This window comes from Ovis aries, chromosome 13, assembly GCF_016772045.2.
Source record: "Ovis aries strain OAR_USU_Benz2616 breed Rambouillet chromosome 13, ARS-UI_Ramb_v3.0, whole genome shotgun sequence".
NCBI classification, from domain to species: Eukaryota; Metazoa; Chordata; class Mammalia; order Artiodactyla; family Bovidae; genus Ovis; species Ovis aries.
In genome coordinates, this window is record NC_056066.1 from 19,592,057 (window position 1) to 19,610,590 (window position 18,534).

At 35.5% G+C, this 18,534-nt stretch overlaps 1 protein-coding gene across 26 annotated transcripts in view; it reads right to left on the bottom strand.

The window, feature by feature from the left end:
• Positions 1–18,534, bottom strand: part of CCDC7 (coiled-coil domain containing 7) — a 301,615-nt gene that overhangs the window by 275,092 nt on the left and 7,989 nt on the right. For 22 of the 26 annotated variants that reach the window (XM_042230493.2, XM_042230489.2, XM_042230484.2 and 19 more), the window contains 7 exons: positions 15,944–16,027; positions 14,844–14,864; positions 14,509–14,541; positions 12,823–12,989; positions 8,872–8,933; positions 6,907–6,963; positions 4,524–4,599 (listed from right to left, as the gene is read on the bottom strand). In XM_042230493.2, the coding sequence (XP_042086427.1) occupies positions 4,524–4,599; positions 6,907–6,963; positions 8,872–8,933; positions 12,823–12,989; positions 14,509–14,517 (371 nt within the window). In that variant the 5' untranslated portion in view covers positions 14,518–14,541; positions 14,844–14,864; positions 15,944–16,027. Of the gene's footprint in view, positions 1–4,523; positions 4,600–6,906; positions 6,964–7,833; positions 7,892–8,871; positions 8,934–12,822; positions 12,990–14,508; positions 14,542–14,843; positions 14,865–15,943; positions 16,028–18,534 lie in introns of those variants that run through there. The other 4 variants (XM_060397257.1, XM_060397264.1, XM_060397265.1 and 1 more) reach the window with 3 other exon arrangements.

Here is an 18,534-nt window from a genome sequence, read left to right on the forward strand (position 1 = left end):
CATTCCAGGATGTCTGGCTCTAGGTGAGTGATCACACCATCATGATTATCTGGGTCGTGAAGATCTTTTTTGTACAGTTCTGTGTATTATTGCCACCTCTTCTTAATATCTTCTGCTTCTGTTAGGTCCAGACCATTTCTGTCCTTTATTTGGCCCATCTTTGCATGAAATGTTCCCATGGTATCGCTAATTTTCTTGAAGAGATTTCTAGTCTTTCCCATTCTGTTGTTTGCCTCTATTTCTTTGCATTGATAGCTGAAGGCTTTCTTATCTCTTCTTGCTATTCTTTGGAACTCTGCATTCAGATGCTTATATCTTTCCTTTTTTCCTTGTTTTTTGCTTCTCTTCTTTTCACAGCTATTTGTAAGACCTCCTCAGACAGCCATTTTGCTTTTCTGCATTTCTTTTCCATGGGGATGGTCTTGATCCTTGTCTCCTGTACAATGTCACGAACCTCATTCCATAGTTCATCAGGCACTCTGTCTATCAGATCTAGTCCCTTAAATCTATTTCTCACTTCCACTGGATAATCATAAGGGATTTGATTTAGATCATATCTGAATGGTCTAGTGGTTTTCCCTACTTTCTTCAATTTCAGTCTGAATTTGGCAATAAGGAGTTCATGATCCGAGCCACAGTCAGCTCCTGGTCTTGTTTGTGTTGACTGTATAGAGCTTCTCCATCTTTGGCTGCAAAGAATACAATGAATCTGATTTCGGTGTTGACCATCTGGTGATGTCCATGTGTAGAGTCTTCTCTTGTGTTGTTGGAAGAGGGTGTTTGCTATGACCAGTGCATTCTTTTGGCAAAACTCTATTAGTCTTTGCCTTGCTTCATTTCGTATTCCAAGGGCAAATTTGCCTGTTACTCCAGGTGTTTCTTGACTTCCTACTTTTGCATTTCAATCCCCTACAATGAAAAGGATATCTTTTTTGGGTGTGAGTTCTAAAAGGTCTTGTAGGTCTTCATAGAACCATTCAACTTCAGCTTCTTCAGCGTTACTAGTTGGGGCATAGACTTGGATTACTGTAATATTGAATGGTTTGCCTTGGAAACGAACAGAGATCATTCTGTTGTTTTTGAGATTGTATCCAAGTACTGCATTTTGGACTCTTTTGTTGACCATGATGGCTACTCCATCACTTCTGAGGGATTCCTGCCCACAGTAGTAGATATAATGGTCATCTGAGTTAAATTCACCCATTCCAGTCCATTTTATTTCACTGATTCCCAGAGTATCTACGTTCACTCTTGCCATCTCCTGTTTGACCACTTCCAATTTGCCTTGATTCACGGACCTGACATTCCAGGTTCTTATGCAATACTGCTCTTTACAGCATCGGACCTTGTTTCTATCACCTGTCACATCCACAACTGGGTATTGTTTTTGCTTTGGCTCCATCCCTTCATTCTTTCTGGAGTTATTTCTCCACTGATCTCCAGTAGCATATTGGGCACCAATCAACCTGGGGAGTTCCTCTTTCAGTATCCTATCATTTTGCCTTTTCAACTTATAAATAAGGTTAGAGTATACTTTGACTAGCATTCCAAAATTTCAATGTTCTTCCTAGAGATACTGTTCGATTGCTATGTATCTTTCCAGAACTTGTTCCATGGATTTATATGACACTTTACATACCTATTCTACACTTTTTCTTAATGAGCTGGATGTTTGTTTTGTTTCCTTTTTCACATAAACGACATCACTGGATATGTTGTTTTCAACATTTTTTTCACTTAACACCACTTCTGAGATCTATTTATATAGGTAAACACAGATTCCTCTCACTCCCTTTAAATACAACTTCTTATTCCATATCAAGATTTGGCAAACTTTTTCAGTAAAGAGCCAGATAGTGAGTCTTTTACACTTACAAACCAGATGGTCGTGTCACTACCAGCCAGCTCTGCAGTGGATATGGCTGTGTTCTAACAAAACTTTACAAATAAAAACAAGCTTCAGGCTAGATTTGACTCATGGACTGCAGCTTGCTGACAACTGTTCCATAGTACAGATAAAGTATTTTTTGGACTAATGAGCTTTTTATTAATTATAATCAGAATTTTTTTAAAGTTTTATTATGATTAACATACTATAAAATTAACTCACTTAAAAGTATACAATACATTTTAATATATTCACTGAGTAATAATTGTTGTTGTTTAGTTACTAAGTTGTATCCAACTCTTTTCTGACCCCATGGACTGTAGCCAACCAGGCTCCTCTGTCTATTGGATTCTTCAGGCAAGAATACTGGAGTAGGTTGCCATTTCCTTCTCCAGGAGATCTTCCTGACCCAGGGACTGAACCTGTGTCTCCTGCATTGCAGGTGGATTCTTTACTGCTGAGCCACCAGGAAAGCCCAACAGTAACTATTACCACTATCTAATTTTAGCACATTTTAATCACCCCAGAAATTAATGTGGTAGCCATTAGCACTCACTTGCCATTTCTCCCAGCACTACCTCAGTCCTGGCAGTCCGAAGTCTATTGTCTGTCACTATATATTTCATATAAAAAGAATTACAAAATATGTGGCCTTTTGAGACCGTTTTCTTATACCTAGCATAATGTTTGTAACATGTATTAGTACTGTGTTCCTTTTATAGCCAAATAACATTCCATTGTATGGATATAATCACTTTATTAATTCATTTATCAGTTTATGGGCATTTGGGTTGTTTCCACTTTTTGGCCACTATGAATAAACATACTTGTCCAAGTTTTCGTGTGGACAAATATTTTCATTTCTATTAGGTATAAACATAGAAACAGAATTTAATCATATGTCAACTGTATATTTAACATTTTGAGCAACTAGCAAACTATTCCATAGCAGATGTACCACTTAAATTCCCACCAGCAATGTATGAGGGTCCCAATTTCTCTACATCCTTGCCAATACTGGTTACTGTCCATTGTTTTCATTGATATTATAGCCATCACTGTGCTAGTGGATATGAAGGGGTATATGACTATAGTTTTGATTCCCTAGTAACTAATGATGTTCAGTATCTTTTCCTGGGCTTATTGATCCTTTCTGTATATTGTGTGGCAAAATACTTATTTGGATTATTTGCCCATTGTCAAATATGATTATTTATCTTTTTTATGATTGAGCTTAAGAGTTCTTGTGTATATTCTGGGTGTAAGTTCCATGTCAGGTACATGATTTATGAACAGTTTTTACATTCTATAAATTGTCTTCTCATGTTCTTAATGGTATTATTTGCAGCACAAGTTTTTAATTTTTAAGTTAATTTTTCTTTAGTTGGTTGTTCTTTGGATATCTTAAGAAACCATTGGCTAACTAAGTAAAAATACTTACTCCTATATTTAAAAAGTTTAATTTTAGCTATGAAATTTACATCTGGTAATTTTGAATTAATTTCTGTGCATGGCACAAAGAAAAGGATCCAACTTCATTCTTTTGCATATGGATATTCAGTTCTCTAAGCACAGTTATTTAAAAAAGTATTCTTTCCTTACTGAATGGTCTTGACCTCCAGGTTGGTAATCAGTTAACCATAAATGTAATGATTTATTTCTGGACATTATTTCCATTCATTCTAGTCCACTGATCTATACAGGTTTATCCTTACACCAATATTACATTGTCTTGAATACTATAGGTGTATACAGAGCTAAAACTACTCAAGTATGAGACTTCTAACTTTGTTCTTCTTAAGATTTCTTTGACTATTCTGAGTTCTCAGAGCTCTTTTCATCTTGCAAAACTGAAACTCTATACCCATTAAAAAACAACTTCCCATTCCTCATCCCTCCTGGCAATCACCATTCTATTTTCTCTCTGGGTGAATTTGACTACTTAAAATGCCTCATAAGTATCACACAAAATCACACAATTTTGTCTTTTATGACTGGCTTATAATTACTCAGCATTAAGGTCCTCAAGACCCACTCCAGTGCTCTTATCTGGAGAATCCCAGGGACGGGAGAGCCTGGTGGGCTGCCGTCTATGGGGTCACACAGAGTCGGACATGACTGAAGCGACTTAGCAGCAGCAGCAGCAAGGTCCTCAAGATTCATCCGTGTTGTACCATATGTTCGAATTTCTTTCCTTTTTAAGACTGAATAACATTCCATTGTATGTATAAGACACATTTTCTGTATCTATTTATCCATCACTGGATACTTGGGTTGCTTCCACCTCTTTGCTATTCTGAATGATGCTACATTGAACATACTGTACAAGTATCTCAAGACTGTAATTTCAATTTGGGGGGGTTACATTCCCAGAAATGAAATTGTTGTATCTCCACCTCATGATCTAAATAAATGAATCATATTTTTTGAGGAACTGACATACAATTTTCCATTGTGGTCATACAGCTTCACATTCTGTATGATTGTAATTTTAAGCTTCAAAATTAAACATATCATAAAAATTAACAAAATTTAAATTTCTAACAGTAATTTTATTTTCTATGTTTCCAATTTATCTGCAATAAATATGCACTTGTATTTATAATGAGGAAAAGGAGTTATTTTAGAAGCTTACCTTTCTAATTTATTTGCCTGATTTTCAAATATTTTCAACATGGTATTCAATTGATTAGTTACAGGAGAAGTTTCTACTGTTAAAAAAAAGGAAAACATTTAAAGGAATTACAAATGGCAGAGGCTATATGTATATGCTGACAAAACTCACTGCTATATGTGAGAACCAAACAACGAGGAAACAGCAGAAATGTGCAACATATAACAAGGGGACCAAATAAATCAAGTATATCAAGAATCTAAGTAAACCAGAGACCTTGCTTTGGGAGGGTCAGTACTGCCTGAATATTCAAGGAGTATATTGGGAGAAGTCAGCATTAGAAGAATAAAGTTCAGAATTTCTTATAGGTAAGAAAGTATTTAATAATGCTTGTATAGAAAGTAATATGGTATAACAAACAATATTTTAAAATTAATCCAATAAAAGCATAGCACATAATTTTAAATTATGTCCTGTATGCAGTAAAAGTATACAAAGAAATAAACTATTATTTATGTCACAATCTGAAAAACAGTTCTCAAGAGGGAGAAAGGACCCTGCTATGGACTGATTATTTGTGTTCACCCAAATTCATGTTAAAATCCTAATCTCCAATACAATAATAATTAGAGATGGGATCTTTGAGAGAAAATCAAATCATGAGAATGGAGCCATGTGAGACACAAGAGAGCTTGCTTGCTCTCTCTTAGTGGTCTCTCCATTATTTAAGGACACAGCAAGATGTCCATCTGTAATACAGGAAGAAAGAACCTGACCAGGATGGAACTCTGATTTGAACTTCTCAGCCTCCAGAACCATGAGAAATACATCTCTATTGCTTAATCCACTCAGTCTATGGCAATTTGTTATGGCAGCCCCCTAAAATGGGCCCATATCTATAATTTTACTAGTTCAGGAATTTCAACTCAGTAGCATAGAATGTGTAGATGAGAATATTACATATCCATTGCCAAATGGAACAGCTTAGGAAATCATCCAAGTGCTCTTCCTCAAGACCTCATTATGAATGACCTTAAAACAGAAGAAAAAAGATCAGAGAATCCAAGTCTCATTGAACTGTTCTATTATAGTTAAGACCCTTTTCTGAGCAGAGTGTCTCTGGTTAACAAAGTGGTTTAAAAGTTACTTTAAAGTAGCCCAAATTTTTTCCTTAAAAATTATGAGTAAAATTTCTACTTGTATATTTTACTATTTCAGAATGGTTTTATGATTAGATGTGTTCCATTGGTCTATAAGTGGGCATAGAGACCTCTGTTTTTGTCCATGATGGTGCATCAGGGACCAGAGTTACACTTTCACTTTAAACCTATTAAAAACTAGACAAATATATGATATAGTATTCAGACACCAGAAAACAGAAGGGACAAGGCAGTAATCTCTCACAGAAGGAAAACAAAGAATTGCTCAATGACGACCCTACCTTACTGCCTGAAGTTCCAGACCACAGGCATAAGGAAGGGAAACCCAGATAAAATTACTGGTCTCCTTGAGTTCAGAGACAAGGTTTAGAGACTGGAGAGGCCAAAGCAGCTAGAATTCACAGGGCACGGTAGTAGACAGAAGACAGCTGCATAGATTGAGGAAGAGCGAGCTCCACAGACATGCAAATGGTTCCCCCTAAAGCAGAGAAAGACTTTTACTGTCTACTCCAAAGCTCTAGATATCTTTCTATCCAATCTGGTCAGTCAGGGCTGCCTCAGATCAGAAGTCTCTATAGATCTTGGGAGTACTGTAGAATGTAGAGAAGGCCTTCATTTAAACATGACACTGTTAAGAGTTTATAGCTGAAGCTGAAAGAACAGGATTACCATCAACTTTTCCAACCAAGTCTTATTTTCCACTTCCAAAACAGTATTCCACAGCACACATGATTGTTTGAAAATTCTCCCCAGTATTAAGACATAAAAAAAGGCAGTTTCTCCTTTCTGTTGATAAGTAGTCAGAAGTTTGAAGTCTAGCAGCTCTTTATATTCATGAATTGATAGGTACTCAGCTACAGTCAATGTATAAGTGTATACGGGATGATCTGTAATTCACAGTAACAGAGTCTACAAATGACCTCTTAAATTTATCACTGTTCCTTCCTCAAAGGTCTACCACCTCTGCAACATTTTTGTAGCATATTCTAACCATAATTAAAAATCCTCCACTCCAAGTAATAACATGGAACTCCTTAAAAATGAGTCTATTAAAAAAAAAACACAATATTTTTGGTAGGCAGTAGCTAACTACGAATTTCAATATTTACTTGATAGCCAGCTCAACTGTATGGCTCCAAACTCCAGGGAATTTATGCTTTAACTTAACAAGTATTATTTTAAATTATAGAAATATATATAACAGAGGTTATTAATACAATGATGTTTAATGAGTAGAAACTTACATGGCTCAGTCACAGAAACATCTGTAATTTCTTCAGTTGAGTGTGTTTTTATGAATTCTGAAATAATAGTTATAAGTTTCAATATCAATCATACATATCAATTGAATTTAAATTTCAGTTTTTTTAATAACTCATGCAAGAGAAAATTCTTGGGCTTCCCTGGTGGCTCACTGGTAAAGAAGCCACCTGTCAGTGCAGGAGACCCAGGTTCAATCGCTGGTTGGGGAACATGCTGCATGGAGCAGAACTGAGCCTGCACCACAACTATTGAGTCTGAACTCAGGAGCCTATAAGCCACAACTGCTGAGGCCCAAGCATGCTCTGCAACAAAGAGAAGCCTGTGCACTGCACCCAGAGAGTAGCCCCAGCCTCTCTCCAACTAGAGAAAATCCTGCACAGCAACGAAGACCCAGCACAACCAAATGGAAGCAAAGATTTTTTTAAAAAGAGAACACAAAAAGTCTAAGAAAAGCAACAAAGCTGCCAATATTGTAGATCCTCTAAATCAGGCAACAAATTGGAACCTCTAAAAACAATGTGCGTTAACAACTGAGTGATGTGAACTCACCATTTTCTCAACAAAACTTGTTTTTCCTCTTATATTTTCCCATCTAATCTCCCTTCCTTTCATATCCAAATCTGCCCCCTTTCCTCTTTTATTTGTACTCTAATACAGGCACTTATTACACATTTAAGATACAACAGTTAACTTCCCTTACTCCCAACCCCCAAATCTACCTTCTCTATGTCGTCAGAATAATCTAAATTTCAACATGCCACTTCCCTATAAAAAAAAGTCTTCAATGATTCCCTAATTAAATATATTGGCGGGGAGGAGAAAGTGTTCCTTAGCACAGAATCTAATCCCTTGGCATAGGCTTTCTCCTATCTTATCCCTTCCTATTACTCTATACTTGAATACCATACCAGTAGTAAGGTGGCGCTAGTCGGACACGACTGAGGGACTTCACTTTCACCTTTCACTTTCATGCACTGGAGAAGGAAATGGCAACCCACTCCAGTGTTCTTGCCTGGAGAATCCCAGGGATGGGGTAGCCTGGTGGGCTGCCGTCTATGGGGTCGCACAGAGTCGGACATGACTGAAGTGACTTAGCAGCAGCAGTGATAAAGAACCCACCTGCCAATGGAGGAGACAGAGGAGATGCAGGTTTGATCCTTGGGTTAGGAAGATCCTCTGGGGGAGCGCATGGCAACCCACTCCAGAATTCTTGCCTGGAGAATCCCATGGACAGAGGAGCCTGGAGGGCTATGGTCCATGGGGTCGCAGAGTTGGACATGACTGAAGCAACTGAGCGCACACATGCATAATTCCCTATTCATGCTGTTTCTCGTGCTATACCTTCTTCTTAAAATACCAAATATCTCCCTTCTCCACTTGACAAAATCTTACTGATCCACTATTGTTGTTGTTTAGTCACAACGTTGTGTTCGACTCTGCAACCCCATGGATTGTAGCCCTCCAGACTCCTTTGCCATGGGAGTTCCCAGGCAAGAAAACTGGAATGGGTTGCCATTTCCTTCTCCAAGGGATGCTGCAGACCCAGGGATGAAATCCACATCTCCTGCACTGGCAGGCAGATTCTACACCACTGAGGCCACCAGGGAAGCCCTTTAAGGTTGCATAAAACCTTAAGTCTCTCAGGCTGAACAAGCTGGCTCCTTTCTGTGGAATCACTGCAAATAACACGTATCTTTTTCATAATACATAATGTGCTTGTATCCATATCATGTTGTGGATTTTGAGGGTAAAAACCAAGTTTTATTAATTTTGTATACTCTCAGAATTTGAAACATAAGAACTTCTATGAAAAGATCAACTACTATTGAATATCTTTAAATTTATCATATAATTTATATGGCTATAAATTTTTACACTTTAAATCTCAAAATGTTAGTGTATTTAGGAAACTCTATAAAGGCTGGACTTGTGCAAAATATTATCACCTTCAATTTTCTGCTTCATAATTTCATAAGTTTGCACATCTTCTGGTGGAATTCCACTATCCCTGTTAAAATTTAAATAAATAAAACATATAAAACAATTTAAGAACCAGAATATATGCTCCAGACATATGCAGTTTGTAAAATAAAATTTAATGTTTTCTTTAACCTTTATTCAGACATTGAGGTAAATTATCTAGTAAATAAGTAAAAAATATCAAACTATGTAATTCTATGAATTCTATATATTGACAGAATGTATTCCATGGATATAACTGGGCATATTCCATGAATATAATTAGGCATACCATGTATATGACGTATTCCATGAATATAATTAGCTATACCAACTACCACATAAACGGAACTAGTAAAAAATATATTTGGTATAAGCATGACATTTCTTTGTATCAATGTATTATTAATATGTAATCAATTGTTAAGAGCACAAGTTCTGGAGTCAGACTACTTGGCTCAAAACCTGTTTTATCCATTTACTAACTATGTGATCTTGGGTAAGTCATTTAACCTGAGCCTCAGTTTCTTAATCTATCAAAATTGGGTATTAGGGTACCTATTTCATAAAGTAGTTGTAGGACCAAAAGACACACATAAAGTTACTAGGAAAATACCTAGCACACATCTGATGCTTAAATTTCAAGTATTAACATATGAAATTAATCCTATGCTTCACAATAGATAGCACAGGTGAATTTATAACTGAACCTCTGAACCAAGGCTGTTGTGCAGTTCCCATTGAAGCCAACACAAGTATCATTCCTTTCATTCCTTTAAGTCTAGTAATTGACATATGGAGATATCAATGAAGTTACTGCATAATAAATAGTAGCCTCTACCAACTACGGGTATTTTCTATTTTAACACTGTAAAATGAAAGGATTTTGTTCATGTTTAATGTAACAAAATGGTTGTTGATTAAACAGAAAGTTTTATTAGGATAAGTTACTATACCAGATATGGTTAGGGATGGGGAACAAATGAGTTGAATTCAGGTAGCCATAAAAATTCATATTTATTTACTATTTATTACACGTGATAGGAAATATGTAGATGTGCATGACTAGTTCTTAAGAAAGTAACAATCTTGACAGGAAAACTTACACATGAATAATTAAATTAATAACTTATGAAGTTACATTGGTGGCTAATCATTGATTAATTCACAAGAAAACTATTGGGTATATTATTTGTTGTCAAACAATAGGGGACAAGAAAGAAGTAAAAAAAGAAGAGATCACTATAGGATGGATTTCTCAACCCGAGTACTATCGACATTTTAGACTGGATAATTCTTTGTTGTAGGGGCCTGTCTTATGTATTTTAGAATGCAGCATCTCTGACTTATACCTAGTAAGTGCCAGTAGCATTCTCCCACTTCCTAGTTCTGACAATCAAAGTGTCTAAATACAAATACAAATGTCTTCTGGGGCACAAAATAGCCCTCATGTAAGAATCAGTGCTATAAAGCAGCTCTACCATGGCACTCTATCAACATTACACAGGTCCATAAAGTCTATATAAATAATACTTGACAGCAGCCAGATCCAAATCTTGATAGAATGTCCTAAAATTTCTGCTAGAGAAAGAGAAGATAAGGCTGGTGAACAGAGTCCACTAGATAGCTTCTCATTCCTGTCTCATGGAAGACTGACACAAACTAATTTTTCATCTATTCCCTATTTCCAGTTGAACACGGGGCCTTCTACCCCTCTCTTCCTTACAGCCCAACTGAAGGATTCCGTTAAGACTATAAAGATGTATACAGCAGAAACTAACACAACACAAATCAACCATACTCCAATAAAAAAAAAAAAACAATCAAAAATAAAACATTATAAAGATGCATGGCTCTAGTTTAGACTTTGCTCCTTTCACGTCAGCAACAAATTGCTTCTCTAGCCTGTCACCTGGTCCCTTCTGCTGTGTCATCCTATGGAGCAAGGAACACAGGGAGCTGACACCATGCTGATCCTGCTCTTGCTGCTGGCCTAAGTAATTCAACACCGTTTGTGCCCACTGTCTCCGTACTTCCTTAATATTCCGAAGTATGATAAGCCAGTCTCATAGCTACCACTATGCTGCTACTTCGGGGCTGCCTGCTTGCCAATAATGTTAACAAAAGTATATTTGAAAAATAGTTTTAAGATACAATGAAAGGGGATAGAAAGTACTGAGGAATTTTATCAGAGTGAGTTGGAAATAATTGGGAAAATTATGAAGTTTATGAAGATTATAAATCAGATAATACTAAGTGAAATATCTCAAAACTGGAATTTTGTTCAGGCTAACTTCTCACTAAGGGAGAAAAGGTCTGATATTCATACAGTGGTGTTATATAACAGTAACACTGGAATTCCACTGACCCAATTGGAAAATAGCTCTGCCCTGAGCCATTCAAGTTTCTGCTAATTGCCCTGGCCCCTCAACCTTCCCAGGATCCAGCACCTAAAGGAGTAATCCTTAGCACAAACAGGACCCTGCTTTGGTGATAATATCTATTCTAATCAGTTGGTGCCCATATTATCCTGGTTCTTCATATATTTGGCACTACCACCAAGAACAGAACAGTATGTGCCTAAAGAATATAAATTACACATGCACATTTTTTTCTAGTACCAAAAAAATTTTTTAAAGGAAAATTATAGTTTGGGTTGGAAATAAAAGCAGAGTAAAAGTATTTTATGTCAAATATAGAAGGAAATGCTGCCATTTGTGACAATATGGATGAACCTGGATGATGTTATACCAAGTGAAGTAAGTCAGAGAAAGATGACTAATGTGTTATTTTGCTTACATGTAGAGTCTAAAAACTCAAATTCTTAGAACCAGAAAGTAAAATGGTGGCTGCCAGGGTTGAAGAGGGTTAGGAAGACAGGGTAATGTTGGTCAAAAAGTACAAACTTTCAGTTATAAGTTGAAAAAGTTCTAAAGCTCTAAAGTACAGCATGGTGTTTATTGTTCATAACACCACTGTTATCATATACCTGAAATTGCTAAAAGAGTAGATCTGAAGTGTTCTCAAGGAAAAATAATAACCACAGAGGTACAAAATATTCTCTGAAGATACCCTATGAAGATATTATATGATGATTTAATTACTCATCTATTTCATTTCAATAGAGCTAAACCTCAATAGACAACAGAAGTATTCTTATAATCATTCATTTTAATCTCCCTCCCACCTACCAAAAAAGAAAAAGGATTTTCTCAACTATAAAGTAGTAATTCGTTTTTTGGAATATATCCCTGTTCGTATGCAACACCAGTGATGGTGTTCTTGAATAATGAAATATTTCACTATGCCTTAAATATATTATGCTGCTAAGCCGCTTCAGTCGTGTCCGACTCTGTGTGACCCCAGAGACGGCAGCCCATCTGGCTCCACCATCCCCGGGATTCTCCAGGCAAGAACACTGGAGTGGGTTGCCATTTCCTTCTCCAACACATGAAAGTGAAAAGTGAAAGTGAAGTCGCTCAGTCATGTCCGACTCTCTGAGACCCCATGGACTGCAGCGCACCAGGCTCCTCCGTCCATGGGACTTTGCAGGCGAGAGCACCGGAGTAGGGTGCCATTTATGGAAGCCACCAAATCATTCTGAGAAAAAAGTTTATAAACCAGATATTTCGAAGCCAGTAGTGTTCAACAAAACTTTCAAACAATAGCTACATGTGGCTACTAAGCACTTGAAATGTTGTGAGTATGACTGAAAAATTGGTTTTTTTAATTAAATTGAATTTTAATAGGCACAGGTGCCTAGAACCATTTCAAACTACTAAAAATTTCAAGTAGGAGTGAGCTAATTATATCTTCTAATTTGATTTAGAAGCTCTATGTACAGTATAATACCTGAACCATTATCTTATAAGCATTACTAATTATATACCTACTCTTACTTTTTAAAATTCTTTTAACACTTTTAACATTTTACTTACTTGGGTTTAGACACCAGTTCTCTGAAGTTGTATTTAGACCCTTCTTTAAGGCGATTTTTCAGTTCTTCAAGTCTGTGTACCTGCTTTACTATTTGTGCAATGCTTAAACTGACTGTTTTATCCGGTGTTGGAAACTCTGCTTCTGAAAAAGTTTGATCTTTGCTTATCTAAAAATAATAAAATTATCCAATTACTTGGGAAATACTCATTTTGCTCCCATACCTCAAAGAAACTTCATTTCACTTATCATATCTAAATAAATTTTATATTGTCAATCTATAGCTACAATCAAATACTAATTTTACAAATATATGAGCAACTCCCTAGTAACAGAATTACAGGAAGTGTTGGGTTTTATATGTCAAAACTCAAATTCAATCTTCTGTTTATTTTTTTTAATATACAAGGATTTTAAATAAGTTAAATAACAATTTTAGCAGGATCAGTTATAGGCAACTCAAAATATTTAAAAAAGAATGCTAATCCTTGGGATGAGAGGATAAGTTGGGAAAAAAGTAGTTAAGCCATAATCTTTGGGGCATAGCGAAGAGAAATTCTAACACTGGGAATTTAAAACAGATACTTCACCTTACGAACATTAACCTGGAATGGGATTAAAGATATAACAGCATGAAGTACTGGGCAATGTACTAGACGTCTGAGATTGTGGGATGAAGAACAAATGGAAGGGAAGCAGGAGATAAAGAAATACCTTATGGACAAAGGCAAGATCCCAAATAAGAGGACACCAATTACAAACTGAACCTAAAAAGTGACATAGCAATCAGCTACAATTATCCATATACTGCATGTCATCAAAAATCCACTCTCCATTGTCCCTGTTTATAGCAGTGGAACATTTCTATCTTGACAGGCAGCATAGTATTAACCTTTGTCAACAGAGGGTCCTGAAAATTTAGAGGAGGAAGAAGCTTTTCTTCTAAGTCCTATCATCTCTCTGCTTAATCCTAGGGCAGTACACAGTGTAACTAGTAGTACTCACCTACAGCAAGTTTTAACAGCACCCACCCCATGGACGGCTTTCTGACAGGTCCCTGGTACAGCAGATTCCCCACAGGCATCTTCTCTCAAAACTTTAATTGGACTAAACAATAAACACAGCAGCCAAGGCAGAACTAGTATAATTCTTTAACTCCCTAAAGCTACCCAGGAAATCATTCTGCTGTATTAATAACATACATAAAATCTTTTTCAGAGTGGAATTTAAAGCCCATAAGGATAGGGACCAGTATTCCTCAAACTGGTGGCAAAAATGTGAAAATGAAAGTATTAAAAAAATCCTTAAAGTAACATTACATTTAAAGAAAAACAAATATAAAATTTTATGAATAAACATATATCATACTATGAATTTTTACACAGAAGAAATCTTTAAGTTGATAAGGCCTCTTGTCACTTATTTACTATTTTAGTAAATTATGGAAAAAATTTAGTTACAATTCCATTTCAATTTTAGAAGAATGAGTCAAATTCAGAGTAAGCCAGACAATACAGGAATATTGTGTATAAATCACTAAAAAACATTTTATTCTACCTATTTATTCCTCTTCTTTCTAAGTCAAAAGATTATAACCAATAGTTATTAAAATTCTTAAATTTATACTTCAAATTGGTTTTCAAATGAGACAAAATATTAATTTAATTAATAAGAAATGTTATGCTTACCTCTTCCATCTGATTGACCTGTCGCTGAAACCACTTTTAAAAAAAGAAAACAAAAAGAAATATTGACAACTTAATTTCTGCAGTGAAATAAATGAGTCCATATGTCTATGTGCATGTGTGTGTCTGTGTATCAAATATTAGCCCTACATCAAATATCATTTTATCCTAGTGTTCAGAATGGAGCTGATGCCACATAAAACTGAAACATAAAATTTTAAAATATATATAGCAGCAAGTTTGGGAGCTTTGATTTTTCATTTCTTCAAAACTTAGAAAACTCTTTTTCATTTATATGCATTTCTGTTAAATTATAGTAAGCAATATATTGAACATACCTTAAAAAGAGATTCCAAAATCTGGAAAATAAAGTTTTAATTAAAACACTTAAAAATAAAATTCTCACAACATAAAATATCTAATTCAAATCTCTTGAAATTTTTAATCACCAAAATACACTAGTTACTAAAATACACCTATAAATCTATAATCCAAATCACAACAATTTTATATTTACAGATGGTTTTTAATATATCTTGCCAAGACAATTTAGTTCTAGAAAAAAAAGAATTTTCCATCCTTATAGATCTATATTAAAAAAACTCAATTCACATTTATGATTTCATGTATTTTCTTAACATAGATAAGAAAAAAATTTTTAATTCCTCAGAAAAACACTATTTTTTCCACAGAGCAGATAGTACAATAATGAAAAGCATTATCTTATCATTATTATTTCTTAAATATAACTTTGCTATACTCAAAGGTCTAAGAATCAAGATATAAAATACTACACTACTACTTTTTTTTTTAATGGAAAATGCAAAGAACTAGTTTTGGAGATTGAGAGAAAATGAATACACAAAACTCATCACATAGTCTAAAATACTAATATTTATCACTTTCAAAATGTAATGCTAAACTGATAATCTTTGCCACAAAAACAACCACACTCAATCACAACGAAGTAAAACTTCTGAGTTACACTATTAAAGAAAATTTTATTACATGCATTCAGGCAGAAGAAAAGTTGCTTAACTGAAAAAAAAAAAAAGAAAAGAAAAGCATAGGGACTTTCCTGGCAGTCTGTACTTACTGTAAAAACAATAAAATGTAAATACTAAATATGAAAATACTAATGACCCAGTCAATGCTGTACATAAAGGAAAATTCACAGAAATAAATGCCTATGATAACAAATAATGCTTTCCAATGCCTTTTATAACAACTTAAGGCACTATACCTAGACTAATATTGCTGACTGGATTGTCATATTTAAGATAAACAGCAAATATAACTGTTTTTTTTACTAAAATATTACTAATAACTAATAATAATTTAATTAGTAATTATCAGTTTATATTGTTTTATCATTTTAAACTTATGATTAAAATATTAAGTAATATCTTATACTTGGCAGTTTACACTGAATACATACATTATGTTCTTCCTTAGCTGCTGCTTCTAACTGAGTTGCAAATTGTGAACAACATATTAAGAATGAAGTCAGATCATCCCCAACCTTATGAAAAAAGCAGCAAAACACAGTCACTTTTATTTCAGAATTCATATGCATATCCATCCATATTTCAGTATACTTAACTATTTTTGAAAATAGTTTTGTATGTGTAAGTTATATCCCTTGAAATGCATCAAGATAGGAAACCATGTTCACTACACTAGCAAATTCTCCCAGAAAGAAAGTACATTCTGAGAAGTGGTTCAATAACGACATATACCCAACTATGTCTTTCCTTACATTCTCCTCTACACAGATGCAGAATATCAGGCATTCCAGCCTCAGACTCCTGAAATTTGGGAGTACCAAAAAAAAAAAAAAAACCAAAACATACACTTAAATATGCATTATAGTAATGCTTTGTGTTAAAAACGAATGCTGACTATGACTTCTGATTATAAGTATACTTACCAAGAGGTATAGTCTTTCATCCTCACTTAATGAGCAACAGAAATTTTTGAAGAAAAAGCTACATATTAAAACGTCACAATGACTGACTCTCTTTTAGTAGAGCTGCTGCTGCTAAGTCACTTCAGTCGTGTCCGACTCTGTGTGACCCTACAGACGGCAGCCCACCAGGCTCCACCATCCCTGGGATTCTCCAGGCAAGAAAACTGGAGTGGGTTGCCATTTTCCTTCTCCAATGCGTGAAAGTGAAAAGTGAAAGTGAAGTCGCTCAGTCGTGTCCGACTCTTGGCGACCCCAATAACTGCAGCCTACCAGGCTCCTCCATCCATGGGATTTTCCAGGCAAGAGAACTGGAGTGGGGTGCCATTGCCTTCTCCGTTTAGTAGAGCAATGATTATCAGACAATTGACCAAAGATTTTTTAAAAATCTCAGATGCTTATACACAGTTATAACATTCTCAAGAGAATGTTCCCCAGGAGGAATATGTTCCCTCAACATTACATTTTAAACACACTCAAATTCATATTTTTTTTTATCATGGTAAAAACCGATAGTCATATAGGAGACAGAGGGGGAGATTAGTCATTAAGGAGAGTGGTAAAATGAATTAACCAGAATTACTATTCACCAGTAGAAAATGAAACCATTTGAATACTTGGGGATTTCCTCCCACCTACATTCAGGTCACAAATAGAAGATGAAGATCAATTTGATCAAGATAAACATTCTTTTTCAAGTATACATGGAAACTACCCAGGACACATGCTGGGCCACAAAGTAAGCCTCACTAAATATAAGAAAATTGAAATCGTATCAAGCAAACTGTCTGACACTATGATGCCAGAAATCAACTACAAGGAAAAAAACCTGCAAAAAACACAAGCACATGGAGGCCAAACAATATGCTACTAAACAACCAATGGTTCACTGAAGAAATCAAAGATGAAATAAAACAATATCCAGAGACAAATGAAAATGAGAACATTATGACCCAAAAACTATGGAATGCAGCTAAAGCAGTTCTATAGAGGGAAGTTTATAGCAATACAAGCTTATTTCTGGCAAGGAGAAAAATCTCAAGCAACCTAACCTTATACCGAAAACAACTACAAAGAACAAATAAAACCCCAAGTTAGTAGAATAAAAGAAATCATAAAGAATCAGAACTGAAATAAATTATAGACTAACAGAAAAAAAAATAGAAAAGACCAATGAAACTAAAAGCTAGTTCTTTGAAAAATTAAACAAAATTGATAAACTTTTAGCTAGAGTCATCAAGAAAAGAAGGGAGAGGACACAAATCAATAAAATTAGAAGTGAAAAAGCAAAAGTTACAACCAAACCATAGAAATACAAAAGATTATGAGACTACCATGAGCAACTACAGGCCAATAAAATGGACAACCTCAAAGAAAACAAAAACAAATAGAAAATATGAACAATTATCAGAAATGAAATTGAAAGAGCAATTTTAAAACTCCTAACATACAGAAGTCCAGGATCAGATAACTTCACGGGGGAATTCTACCAAATATTTAGAAAAGAATTAACACCTATCCTTCTGAAAATATTCCATAAAACTGTAGAGGAAACAACACTTCCAAACTCGTGCTATTAGGCTGTCATCAGTTCAGTTCAGTCGCTCAGTCGTGTCCAACTCATTGCAACCCCATGAATCGCAGCACGCCAGGCCTCCCTGTCCATCACCAACTCCCTGATTTCACTCAAACTCATGGCCATCGAGTCGGTGATGCCATCCAGCCATCTCATCCTCTGTGGTCCCCTTCTCCTTCTACCCCCAATCCCTCCCAGCATTACAGTCTTTCCAATGAGTCAACTCTTCACATGAGGTGGCCAGAATATTGGAGTTTCAGCTTTAGTATCAGTCCTTCCAAAGAACACCCAGGACTGATCTCCTTTAGGATGGAATGGTTGGATCTCCTTGCAGTCCAAGGGACTCTCAAGAGTCTTCTCCAACACCACAGTTCAAAAGCATCAATTCTTCGGCGCTCAGCTATCTTCACAGTCCAACTCTCACATCCATACATGACTACTGGGACAACCATAGCCTTGACTAGATGGACCTTTGTTGGCAAAGTAA